The following is a 12,947-nucleotide window of genomic DNA, read 5'->3' as shown; positions in this document are numbered from 1 at the left end:
GCCATCTTCTGCTACTTTCCCAGGCACGTTAGCAGGGAGCTGGCTCGGAAGTGGCATAGCTGGGACTCAAACCGACACCTGTATGAGGTACCAGCATTATAGGCTGCAGCTTAACCTGCTATGCCACAGCACCAGCCCCAAATAAATAAATCTTTAGAAAAAAAATTGGCACAGCACCAGCTTAGTTGGTAAAGCCTCAGTCGGTGATGCCAGTGTCCTATATGGGTGCTGATTTGTGTCCTGGCCTGGGAAAAGCAGCAGAAGATGGCCCAAGTATTTAGGCCCTTGCCACCCATATAGGAGACCCTGATGAAGCTCCTGGCTCCTGTGCTATCAGTGTATTGCGACTAGAATAGCTAAATGTCGGGGCCAGCACTGTGGCATAGTGGGTTAAGCCATTATCTGCAGTGCTGGCATCCCATATGGATACCAGTTCAAGTTGTGGCTGCTCCACTTCCAATCCACCTCCCTGTTAATGTGTCTGGGAAAGTAGTGGAAGATGGCACAAATGCTTGGGCCCCTGCACCCATGTGGGAGACCTGGAGATCCAAAGCTCACGGCTTTGGATCAGCCCAGCTCAGGCCATTGCAACCATTTGGGGAATGAACCAGCAGATGGAAGATCTCTCCCTCTCTCTGTAACTGCCTTTCAAATAAGTAAATCTTTATTAAAAAAATAGCTAGATTTTGAAAAAAGGATCATAACAAGTATTGGGAGGATGTGAATTAACTGTAGTCTCATATACTACTGATGGGAATGTGAAATGGTGAAACTACTTTGGAAAATAGCCTGGCTGCTTCTTATAAAGGTAAACATGTACTTACCATGCAACCCGGCAGTTTCACTCCTTGACACTTGTAGCTCAAGATAAATTAAAACCCGTGTCCACACAAAGACTTATACACAAATGTTCATAGCAGCTTTATTCATAAAAACCCCCAAAATGGAAACCAGCCAAATGTCCATCAGCTAAGTGGATAAATAAACTGTAACATATCCGTACGATGGGAAACAACTAGACAATGAATAAGAGCAAACTACTGATACTACAACACATGGTTTCATTTCAGAAATATATGAAATGAGAGCCGGCGCCACGGCTCACTAGGCTAATCCTCCGCCTTGCGGCGCCGGCACACCGGGTTCTAGTCCCGGTCGGGGCGATGGATTCTTTCCCGGTTGCCCCTCTTCCAGGCCAGCTCTCTGCTGTGGCCCAGGAGTGCAGTGGAGGATGGCCCAAGTGCTTGGGGCCTGCACTCCATGGGAGACCAGGATAAGTACCTGGCTCCCGCCTTCGGATCAGCGCGGTGCGCCGGCCGCAGCGTGCCAGCTGTGGTGGCCATTGGAGGGTGAACCAACGGCAAAAAAGGAAGACTTTTCTCTCTGTCTCTCTCTCTCACTGTCCACTCTGCCTGTCAAAAAAAAAAAATAATAATAAAAATAAAATAAAATAAAAAAAAAGAAATATATGAAATGAAGGGTTGGCGCTGTGGCATTGCAGGTAAAGCTGCCGCCTGCAGTGCCGGCCTCCCATTTGGGCGCTAGTTCGAGTCCCAGCTGCCCCACTTCTGATCCAGCTCTCTGCTATGGCCTAGAAAAGCAGTGGAAGATGGCCCAAGTCCTTGGGCCCCTGCACCCGTGTGGGAGACCCTGAAGAAGCTCCTGGCTCCTGGCTTCAGATCAGCGCAGCTCTAGCCATTGCAGCCAGTTGAGGAGTAAACCAGTGGATGGAAGCTCTCTCTCTCTCTCTCTCTGCCTCTCCTCTCTCTGTGTAACTCTGACTTTGAAATAAATCTTTAAGAAAATGAAATATATGAAGTGAAAAGCTAAGCTAAGTAAAGAGAGTGCATATTTTGTGATTTTGCTTTATTAATTTTTTAAAAGATTAATTTATGTATTTGAAAGGCAGAATTAGAGAGAGAGCTTCCATCCATTGGTTCACTTCCCACATGGCTGCAACAGCTGGAGTTGGATCAGTTCAAAGTCAGGATCCAGGAGCTTCTTCCGGGTCTCCCACAGAAGTATAGGGCCCAAGCACTTGAGCCGTCTCTGCTGCTTTCCCAGCTGCATTAGCAGGGAGCTGGATTGGAAATGGAGCAGCTGGGACTTAGAAACAGCACCCATAAGGGATGCTGGCACTGTGTGCAGCAGCTTTACCTGCTACACCACAGCACCGGCCACAGTGTGATTTTATTTTTATAAAATTTTACAAATAGCAAAGCTAGTAAACTGATGAGTAGTTGCCAGGAGATGGGAATGGAAGGAGAGTGTTAATGTCAAAGTGGACAAGGGAACTTTCTGGGCTGATGGACATGCTGTCTGTTATGTTAGTGGTTATGTGAATGTACATACTTGTCAAAACTCACTCAACTATTCACTTAAATAGGATAGTAGGTTTTATTGTTCTTATTCACAAAAGAGCAAGTGATCTCTCTTTGTTTGCGTTGTCAAAACTTGAGGACATTAGCATCTTGTGGGGCTGAACTAAGAGAGCGAGTGGTGGCAAGATACTGTTTCCCAGGATACTGGGGACCATGGTGTAAGCATAAAGAGGCTGTTCTTGAAGCAATCACTTTTCATTGTTGCCCATTCTTCACTGTCCAATGACAGATAACAGAAAACCGTCTCCTACACAGTGACTGTGTTTGTCTCTGCCAGGTCTGCTCTCTAGAAAGATTCCGCTCCTTACAAGACAAGCTACAACTTCTGGAAGAGGCAGTAAGCGTGCACGATGGAAACGTCATCACTGCAGTAAGTTGGGTTATTTCAGTTGTTGCAGTTTGTTCTCATTAGTTTCTGAAAATTCAATCAAAGTAGACTTTAACATTTTAGTTTAAGCATCAAGTAAGTGATCCTGTTTCCCCTTGATGTGTAAGGTTTTCAGTAATCTGTTCTCCAGGGCTCATCTGGTGGGAGATATACTGTTTGTGGATCTCTTGATTATAACCAAGAAACAGAAGATTGACTACTTCATGTTATAAAAAATAATCTGAGGGAGGCAGGCTGTGAGGACGGCCTCTCTGAGGGAAGTGTCTCTGTGGATTCCCGAGACCAGCTCAGTTCATTGCCTGTCCTTCCATCACACAGAGCTGTTGTCTCTGCCTACAGAGATTCCTAGTGCGTTGTTGGCCTCTTTCTAGATATTGGGTAGACGCCGCCTTTGTGTTTGTAAGCTTGCACATTCTTTGTTCTCTTTTCCTCTAGGTTCTGATTTTCCTGAAAAGGACTCTGAGCAAAGGTGAGCAGCAAGGTGTCATGATATCAGGAGAGAACAGCATGTGGCCTTTGTGATGATGTTCACCAGGATCAGGAGTCCCAGAGGCAGCGGGGGTGGCCTGGGACTTCACATCGCTGAAGGTGTCCTTTGGGATGATGAACACATTAACAAAGTCCCCTCTGTTTAGTAGACACATAGATGGCTGTGTGTGTTGGTTTAGGTAACCCAAAGGCCATGCTAACAGCCTGCTGTTTGTACTGATAACTCAAAAGACCATAGAGTTGCTGGGGACTGAAATGAAGGGGTAAACATTCTTAACTGGCCCTAGGCTTTGGAGAGATTGTGCATGTCTTATGTGAGTGGGGAGGCCAATTTCACATTTGATTGACAGGCATTAATCTTCCTCTCCCTAATTCTTTCTGCTTGGCAGAGATCCTCTTCCGAGAGCTTGAGGTGCGACAGGTAGCCCTGAGACATCTCATCCACTACCTGAAGGAAATAGGGGATCAAAAGCTGCTTTTAGACCTCTTCAGGTAAGAGCTGATTGTCTGGTCTATAATTTTATCAAGTACTGCTTTTAAAGTACTCTAGGGACACAAAAAAATAGAAGACACTGTCCTTTTCTGAAACAGTTAGAAGACAAGATATTGAAGTGTGGTAGGATAACTGACAATAAACCACAGCCTATGACAAAGTGACAGTGTGATAGGGCAGTTAAGAACCAGACCCTGGAGTCAGACATACCTGGGTTGAATACTACCTCTTGGTTTGTAGAGTGACTTTAATTAAGCAAGTTATCACAATTTGGGGGACACAGAACGCACTGTAGTATATACATGAAAAGGATAAAGTGCAACACAGAAAATCTGTTTCTAAGATTGTACTGACAGAGGAGAGTGCTCTAATCTTTCAAAATTTTGAGTCCATGTGTATGAAGAGTCTTCAAAAAGTTAATGAAAACTCCGTATGATAAAAGAACTGTGCATGGACTGCAAAGATATTTCGCACAAAACAAACTTTTAATTCCGTTTTCCGTGAACTCTCACGTTAGTACCCTGCAGTGCCTTCTTCTCCACTTTTGTTTAGAGAAAAGCAGGAATAGTGATAGTGATCCACCACGTGGTGGTAGAGGAGAAGGGCTTATTTTATGTAGAGAGGGAAATGAGTGAACTGTGCGTCTCCTACAGCAATCGCCCTATTTTGTGAGGTTATGCTGCCACCTCACAAAACAGATAAAAACGCCCTGCTCCCTTCTGCTTTTTCCCAGGTTCCTAGATAGAACAGAAGAACTTGCGGTAAGTGTGGCCTTCATTTCAGTTGGGGACCTATGTAACAGAAATCTAAGCCAAAACCCAGCCTCTGAGATCCCTGACTCAGGCAGGCTTTTGTAGTTAACCAACCAGTTAGGATGCTCTCATCTTATATCAGAGTGCCTGGTTTTGATGACCAGCTCCCACTGAGGATTCCAGCTTCCTGGTAACGCAGGTCCTAGGAGGCAGCAATGATGGCTCAAGGAATTGGGTTCCTGTCACCTAAGTGGGAGACCTGGAATTCAGCTCACAGCTTCTGGCTTTGACCTTGGCCCAGTCCCAGCTGTTAAGGGCATTTGGGGAGTGAACCAATAGATGTGATCTTTGTTTCTCTGTCCATTTGTCTCTGTCTGCCTCTCACAAACGAGAAAATAATTAAGACCCCAGACTGATTGAAGTGTTTTATTTCTTTTGATATTAATTATATCTAGATGAGAAAGGCATTTGGGGAACCTGAGAATTTGAGATGGTATATTTTCTTCTTGTGTGTTCTTTTGGTTGGGTTTATGAGTTATTTTTTTAAATAAGTTAACTAAAACTGGCCTGATCAATTTATAATTTGTTTTTTAGTTGCTTTCAAGTCCTGGTTTTGAAGGAGCTTTTGGGTATTGGCTTCTAATATGAAAGAAAATATTGAAAGCTAAGGAGATAAGAAACCAAACATAAGTCAGGAAGAAACCAGATGTAGGTCAAGCTGGTGATGCACCCAAGGTACATTTTGACCTACGGCTCAATGGCCAAGGATTAAAATTGGTTTTTGGCAGATTTTCACCAGCATCTGAACTCCTAGAATACAAAAATAAATCTGAAACTTTGCCAAAAACTTAATGGTATTATGAAAGTTGTAGCAGTTCCATTTTTAAAGTTTTGACATTATAAGAATAAGAATGTCTTGGCATTACCCATGGCAGGATTATTCCTTTAGTCCCTGTTCTGTGCATTTTGATTTATTGATGCATATGTTCAGTCGGCACATTTAATAATGTTGTTAACCTTTGCATAGCAGAATTAATTCAGGAAAATGTTTTGTAATAACGTTTTCTAGAAGAAACTCATTTTTTAAAACTTTTCTTCGTATTCAGTTTGAATTGAAGATGATTTATCATGCATATTATTGTATATAAACTTGGAGTTGCCAACTTTGTAAATTTTGGAAATGGCAAAGCTGATAGTCTGTTTTTTTTGTTTGTTTGTTTGTTTGTTTTACAGATTTATTTATTTGCTGGAGTGACAGAGATACAGAGGGAGAGATAGAGAGAAAGAGATCTTTTATTCACTGGTTCACTTTCCACCTGGCTAAAACAACTAGGTTTTGGCCAGACTGAAGCCAGGGCTATGAACTTCATCCTGGTCTCACATGTTGGTGGTTGGGTCCTAAGTACTTGGGCTGTCCCCCACTGCCTTCCTAGGCACATTAGCAGAAGGTGGGATCAGTAATGAAGGCACTCAGGGCCGGTGCTGTGGCATGGTAGACCAAGCCTCTGCCTGTAACACTGACATCCCATATGGGCGCAGGTTCAAGTCCTGGCTGCTCCACTTCCAATCCAGCTCTCTGCTATGGCTTGGGAAAGCAATGGAAGATGGCCCAAGTTCTTGGGCCTCTGCACCCACATGGGAGACCTGGAAGAAGCTCCTGGCTCCTAGCTGTTGTGGCCATTTGGGGAGTGAACCAGCAGATATGGAAGACCTTTCTCTCTGTCTCTCCTCTCTCTCTGACCCTGCCTCTCAAATAACTAAATAAAAATCTTTACTAAAAAAGAAATTAAGGCACTTCATATGGGATGCTACTGTCATAAGCAGTAGCTTAACCTGCTGTGCCACAATGCCAACCTCTCTGTTTTTAATTTGTCCTCATAAATATGATTTCCCCAATAGAACTTTTTATTGAAAGACAGACTGAATTGAATAACAAAATTAACTATAACTTTAACTGTACCTTTGTTTTTAAGATTTATTTTATTTATTTGAAAGGCAGAGTCACAGAGAGGGAGGGAGAGACAGAGAGAGAGGTCTTCCATCCACTGGTTCACTCCCCAGATAGCTGCAATGGCTGGAGCTGGGCCAGGGGAAAGCCATGAGCCAAGAGTTTATTTCAGGTCTCCCACATAGGTACAGGGGCCCAAGGATCTGGGCTATACTCTGCTGCTTCCCCAGGTACATTAGCAGGGAGCTGGATTGGAAGTGGAGCATCTGGGATTCGAACTGGTGCCCATATGGGATGCTGGTTTTGCAGGCAGCTTTACTCACTAAGCCACAGCAGGGTCCCTAACTATACTTCTTAAAGGTTAACTTTTTTTTTTAAAGATTTATTTATTTTACTTGAAAGAGTTACACAGAGAGAGGAGAGGCAGATACAGGGAAAGAGGTCTTCCATCCGATGGTTCACTCCCCAATTGGCCGCAACAGCTGGAACTGCGCTGATCTGAAGCCAGGAGCCAGGAGCTTCTTCCGGGTCTCCCACACGGGTGCAGGAGCCCAAGGATTGGGCCATCTTCCACTGGTTTCCCAGGCCATAGCAGAGAGTTGGATGGGAAGTGGAGCAGCTGGGACTAGAACTAGCGCCCGTATGGGATGCTGGCGCTTCAGGCCAGGGCATTAGCCCGCTGCGCCACAGCACTGGCCCCAAAGTTAACTTTTTAAATATTAGGAATGATTACATAGCAGATATTTTGCAAAGATTAAGTTATGTCATTTCTGTTATTATCATTTTTTTTATATTCATCTGAAAGTATATATTGTCTTTTCTAAAGCTATTTGTCTAATATTAATATTAATCTGTTTCTTTTCTGTTTTATCTGTATATCAACCTATTTAATTTTTCATATCTTTATTTTTCTCTCTCAATTCTTAGAGTGTTTTAGTAATTATATGTAAAATTATAGCTTTCACAATCATCACTAATTATTACATCATTTAACTTTTGTAATGAATGGACATACTTTAGGGTGTTTTTTAGAATTTCATGATAGAAATCGCATAAAGAAGTTTTTCACTGAGTTACATATAGAGCCTATAGTATTTGTAGTGAGCAGTGAATCAGAATGATATACCCTGTTCTTGTTACTGATAATGTTGTCAAAGAGTTTCATGATTATACTACCCACCACACCACAATGCCAGCACCCAGAGCTTCTTATAGTGATGGAATATTCTGTATTTGTGCCAGTGTGGAAGTCACTAAGGACTTGAATTTTTAGTTTAAATTAAACAACCAAAAAAAATGGTTACTATACTGGATAGTATAGAGACAGATAAACTTACTATGGCTTTGAATCACTCTATACTCTGCCCAGCACACATAAACATCCACACCCAGAGGAAAGTCTGGCTTACTCAACTACCTCTCTCTCAAGGAGACAAAAGAGCTCAAAGCCCTTCTCTTTTCTTATAGCTGTCCCATTATCGAGAGCATTTGAACATTCAGGACCCTGAGAAACGAAAAGAGTTTCTGAAGACCTGCATTGGGTAAGTATGGGGCAGAGTTCTCAGTATGAACACCTTTATGTAGAAGGAATGAAGAGGATGTCTTAGAAGTTAAAATGGATAGGAAGGGAAAGGCAGGTAATGAATCAGTCACACAGTCTCATCTGCTGGTTCCCAGACACTAGCCTCCAACACAAAGTTTCACTGACTGGTGGTAAACTGAGAAAATAAAGACAGCGTAGGGAATTTTCTATTCTTCTCCCCCCCCCTTTTTTTTCTTTTTTTCTTTTTTTTAAATTTATTTATCTGAGAGGGAGAGGGAGAGAGAGACAAAGAGAGAGAGGGAGGTCTTCCATCTACTGGTTCACTCCCAAGATGGCTGCAATGGCCAGAGCTGTGCCGGTACAAATCCAGGAGCCAGGAGCTTCTTCCGGGTCTCCCATGTGGGCACAGGGGCCCAAGGACTTGGGCCATCTTCCACTGCTATCCCAGGCCATAGCAGAGAGCTGGATGGGAAGTGGAGCAGCTGGGACTCGAACTGGCACCCATATGGGATGCCGGCACTGTAGGCGATGTCTTCACCTGCTATACCACAGTGCCGGCTCCTCTTTCCTTTTTTAAAGGCAGAGTTACAGAGAGAGAAAGAGAATATTCAATCCATTGGTTGCTACCCAAATGGCTGCAATGGCCGGATTTGGGCTTATCAGGAGCCAGGAGCTTCATTCAGGTCTCCCATATGGGAGCAGGGGCCCAAATACTTGGACCATCTTCTGCTGTCTTCCCAGGCACATTAGGAAGGAGCTGGATAGGAAGTGGAGCAGCTGGGACTCGAACCATTGCCCTTACAGAATGCCAGTGCCGCAGGTTTACCCATCATGCCACAATGCTGGTCCCAAGTTTTTTCTTCTAAAGCTAAATTTGGAGCCAGTGCTGTGGTGTAGCAGGTAAAGCTGCCACCTCCAGCGCTGGCATCCCATATGGGCACTAGTTCGAGTCCCAGCTGTTCCACTTCCTATCCATCTCTCTGCTAGGGCCTGGGAAACCAGTGGAAGATGGCCCAAGTCCTTGGGCCCCTGCGCCGCCCGCATGGGAAACCCGGAAGAAGCTTCTGGCTCCTGGCTTCGGATCAGCTCAGCTCCGCCTGTTGCAGCCACTTGGGGAGTGAACCAGTAGATGGAAGACCTCTCTCTCTCTGACTCTTCTCTCTCTGTTTAACTCTGCCTTTCAAATAAATAAATAAAATCTTTTGGAAAAGATTTTATAGATTATCTTGTATTCTAGGATTTTGTCCATACCTCTATTTGTTTTAAAATGGATTGTAATTTTTAAAAATTACTTTATGTAATACAATAAATGGCTGCACTGTATGCATTGAAACTCCAAAGTCCAAGAATCACTAATCCAGTACAAACTTTCATCTAGAATATAAATTATTTTCTTTTAAAGATGTATTTATTTGAAAGGCAGAATTACAGAAAGAGAGAGAGAGAGGGAAAGACAGAGACCTTCCATCCTCTGATTCACTCCCCAAATGGCTGTAATGGTCAGGCCTGGGCCAGGCCTAATCCAGGAGCCTAGAACTCTGTCTGGGTCTCCCACATGGATGCAGTGACCCAAATACTTGGGTCATCTTCCCCTTCTTTCCCAGGCACGTTAGCAGAGAGCTGGATTGAAAGTGATGCAGCCATGATTGCAGCTGGCACCCTTAAGGGATGCCATTACATCAGGTCGAGGCTTAACATGCTATGCCACAACACTAGCCCAGATTCTTGTAAAAACCAGCCCTGTGTATTACTACTCCTGTGATGGGACACTTGCTTACTTTTAGAAGTAGCCCAACTTATTGCTGGACAACCTTCATTATTAGAAAGTGCTTCCTTATGTTAAGCTGAAACTTGGTATCTTAACATAGTTAAGGGTAGGTATTAGTCCTTTGCTCTCCATATTCAGTGTTCACAGTTGTTTGAGCCATTCTTTATGTGACATGATTTGTAGGCTTCACAATTAGAAATTTTGTTTATGTCAGTGAAATTCTTTATTTTAATGTTACCAATACTGAGCTATGTCATGTGGCCTCTTGAAAACAAAGAAAAGAACTACAGTAGTAGAATTACCTGAACCTGTTAACTCCCTTATCTCTTCTAAAAATTCACTGTGGCTAACAGTTAGCTGGGATATTTTAGTTGAATTTTACAGTTCTTCCTAGAGCGAATGGAGTAGAGTAATAAGGCGAAATTTTCTAAAGGATAGATCTATGAACTGAGAGGTTAAAATCTGGGGCTGGTGCTCTGGCATGGCGGGTTAACGCCCTGGCCTGAAGCACCGGCATATGGTGCCAGTTCGAGGTCCAGCTGCTTCACTTCTGATCCATCTTCTTGCTATGGCCTGGGAAAGCAGAAGATGGCCTAAGTCCTTGGGCCCCTGCACCTGCTTAGGAGACCTGGAGGAAGCTCCTGGCTCCTGGCTTCATAGGCACAGCTCCAGCCATTGCAGCCTTCTCTCTCTCTCTCTCTCTCTCTCTCTCTCTCTCTCTCTCTGCCTCTTCTCTCTCTGTGTAACTCTGACTTTCAAATAAATAAATCTTTAAAAAAAAAAATCTGGGTTCTACTTCTGGCCTTAACCCACTGACTTATTATCCCTTGACTTCTTCATGTGTAGTATTGACATTTGCATGGATCTTTGGCAGTCTACACGTGTGACTCATTCATCAAACGAGTTAAACTCCCACTACCCCCATATGAGAGGATTCATATTCATTCTGCAGCAAAATCACTAATGAATGTATGTATTTTGTGGACTTTAGGATCCTTCTTGAATTGGCAAAATACAAAACTCAAGCAAAAGATCTATTTTGTGCTTGCTCTCTCTGCCTTTATGGGATGCTCTATTGGCAAATTGAGATTAGACTTTCATAGCACTGAGAACTTCTTATGCTTATGGTGGTGATTTAGTTTAATTAGATGTGTTTCCTCTTTGAATTGAAAAAGAGGTACTAACCTGCTGACCCTCTACCAGTTTGCCATTTTCAGCAGAAGATTCTGCACACATTCAAGACCATTACACGCTCCTGGAACGTCAGATCATCATTGAGGTTAGACTCTTCACCCCTGTTTTCTGCTTCAGTGTCGGGGCTCGGGGCTCAGGGCTCAGGGCTCAGGGCTCAGGGCTCAGCCTCTGAGAGACATCTGTGTTCCACACATATATGTCATTGTTGTTACAGTCTCTAAAACCTTTCGTTTTCTTTCTCTACAACAATAGCCCCCTTCCTCCATTGGTCCTAGGCGTCCTTTTCCTTCTTACCTGCTGTTAACTTGGGAGTATTTCCTCTTCCTCCCAAATTCCTGTATCATCATCACTTCTCTGGTCAACTTGGATCCATGACCATTTTATGGATTTTAAACTCCCCTTGGGCAGCCTAGGTCATTTCTTTCCTTTCTCTTTTGCTTCATGCCTGGAGTAGGAAACATAACTGCTGTAGTATAAAAGGTTTTTCTCTGGCCTCTCCTCTGTGGATATTTTTTTTCTCTTGGCTCACTCCACCATAGGCAAATGACCGACATCTAGAATCAGCAGGACAGACTGAAATCTTCCGAAAGCACCCCCGCAAGGCTTCCATCCTCAACATGCCGCTGGTGACGACGCTCTTCTACTCCTGCTTCTATCACTACACGGAGGCGGAGGTACAGGCACAGGATGCAGGGAAGACCATGCAAACGCTCACTGTACAGAACCGAGTTCAAATCCAGTATTTTGGTTTACTGTAATAACAGTGGATATATATAGTTCTCAGAAATCCACCTAGCTTTTCTGGCCCTTAGCAGCCGGGAGCCAAGAGGAAAAATAAGTTGTAAGAGTTTGCGTGGGTTCAAGTGAGTTGACATGCTGGTATAACACATTTTATCTCTGGTCCTGGTAGCAGTCTTTGTTTAAAAGTCCCTGATTTCAGATGGATTGGCGTGGCATAGAAAAGAGCAGCAGTGGTGTCAGGTAGCTGTGGATGCTTTTTTTTTTTTTAATTAGAGAGAGAGAGAGAAATCCTCTATCCATTGGTTCACTCCCCAAATGGCCACAATGGCCAAGGCCAGGTCAGGCAGGAGCCAGGAGCTTCTTCTACGTGGAGCCAGGGTCTCCTACGTGGGTAAAGGGTCCCATACACTTGGGCCGACCTCCATTGCCTTCCCAGGTGCATCAGCAGGGAGCTGGATCGGAAGTGGAGCAGCCGGGACTCCAACCTGTTGGAGCGAGAGGAGAGACAGGACATGGGAACTCTTCGGCAAAGTGCCGCCAGGCCAACTCAGCATCTTTTCTGTATTGATAAGGATTACAACAGTGCATGCACATCTCCATATAACTCTAAGGTTTTTCTGAAGCTTATTTAGAAAGACATACTAGATAAGCATGTCTGGGAAAGCAGCTGCGTGTCGTGGTGAAGCCAACGTTCCCTCAAGGGCTCAGTGCTCCTCTGCTTAGCAGGTCATAAACTATCCTTAATCCGTCCCTGCAGTCACACTCGGTGTTCTGGGAAGAAATTATCTTCACTAGGAGTGCATTGGCAAAAATCTTATTCTCCATACCAAGGGACACTCATACGGGATGCCAGCACTGCACAGGCACAGCCCTCTATGACACAGTGTCAGCCCCTGTGGATACATTCAAAACAAATCTGTTTTTTTTTTTTTAAAGACGTTTGGATTTAAGCATCACAGGTAGTGATTTCCCCTTATTGGGATTAGCAGAAAATTGGAAACATACCATATTTATGAATCCAGTTCTGAGTAAACTAGACCGTAGTGATACCTGATTAGATCTATGGAGATTTTCTCTTAATTTCTGGGTTCAAATGGTTACAGAGTGACAGGTAAAAGTCTATGTCATGGAAAAGAAATGTGTGGGATTGGGTGGGAGGTGGGAAAGTCAGCATCACTAACGTTCCTTTTTCACTTGCATTCCAGGGGACATTCAGCAGTCCCATCAACCTAAAGAAGACATTTAAGGTA

At 43.8% G+C, this 12,947-nt stretch overlaps 1 protein-coding gene across 3 annotated transcripts in view; it reads left to right on the top strand.

The window, feature by feature from the left end:
* Window positions 1-12,947, top strand: part of VIPAS39 (VPS33B interacting protein, apical-basolateral polarity regulator, spe-39 homolog) — a 32,448-nt gene that overhangs the window by 12,076 nt on the left and 7,425 nt on the right. For all 3 annotated transcript variants that reach the window (XM_008271985.4, XM_051825992.2, XM_002719626.5), the window contains 8 exons: window positions 2,659-2,751; window positions 3,205-3,238; window positions 3,648-3,750; window positions 4,485-4,512; window positions 7,919-7,992; window positions 10,966-11,041; window positions 11,496-11,630; window positions 12,903-12,944. In XM_008271985.4, the coding sequence (XP_008270207.1) occupies window positions 2,659-2,751; window positions 3,205-3,238; window positions 3,648-3,750; window positions 4,485-4,512; window positions 7,919-7,992; window positions 10,966-11,041; window positions 11,496-11,630; window positions 12,903-12,944 (585 nt within the window). The remainder of the gene's footprint in view (window positions 1-2,658; window positions 2,752-3,204; window positions 3,239-3,647; window positions 3,751-4,484; window positions 4,513-7,918; window positions 7,993-10,965; window positions 11,042-11,495; window positions 11,631-12,902; window positions 12,945-12,947) is intronic.

The sequence above is a fragment of the Oryctolagus cuniculus genome, chromosome 20 (genome assembly GCF_964237555.1).
Source record: "Oryctolagus cuniculus chromosome 20, mOryCun1.1, whole genome shotgun sequence".
In the NCBI taxonomy this organism is placed as follows: Eukaryota; Metazoa; Chordata; class Mammalia; order Lagomorpha; family Leporidae; genus Oryctolagus; species Oryctolagus cuniculus.
Note: the sequence above shows the minus strand (reverse complement) of the source record. Positions and strands in the feature narration are given on the sequence as shown.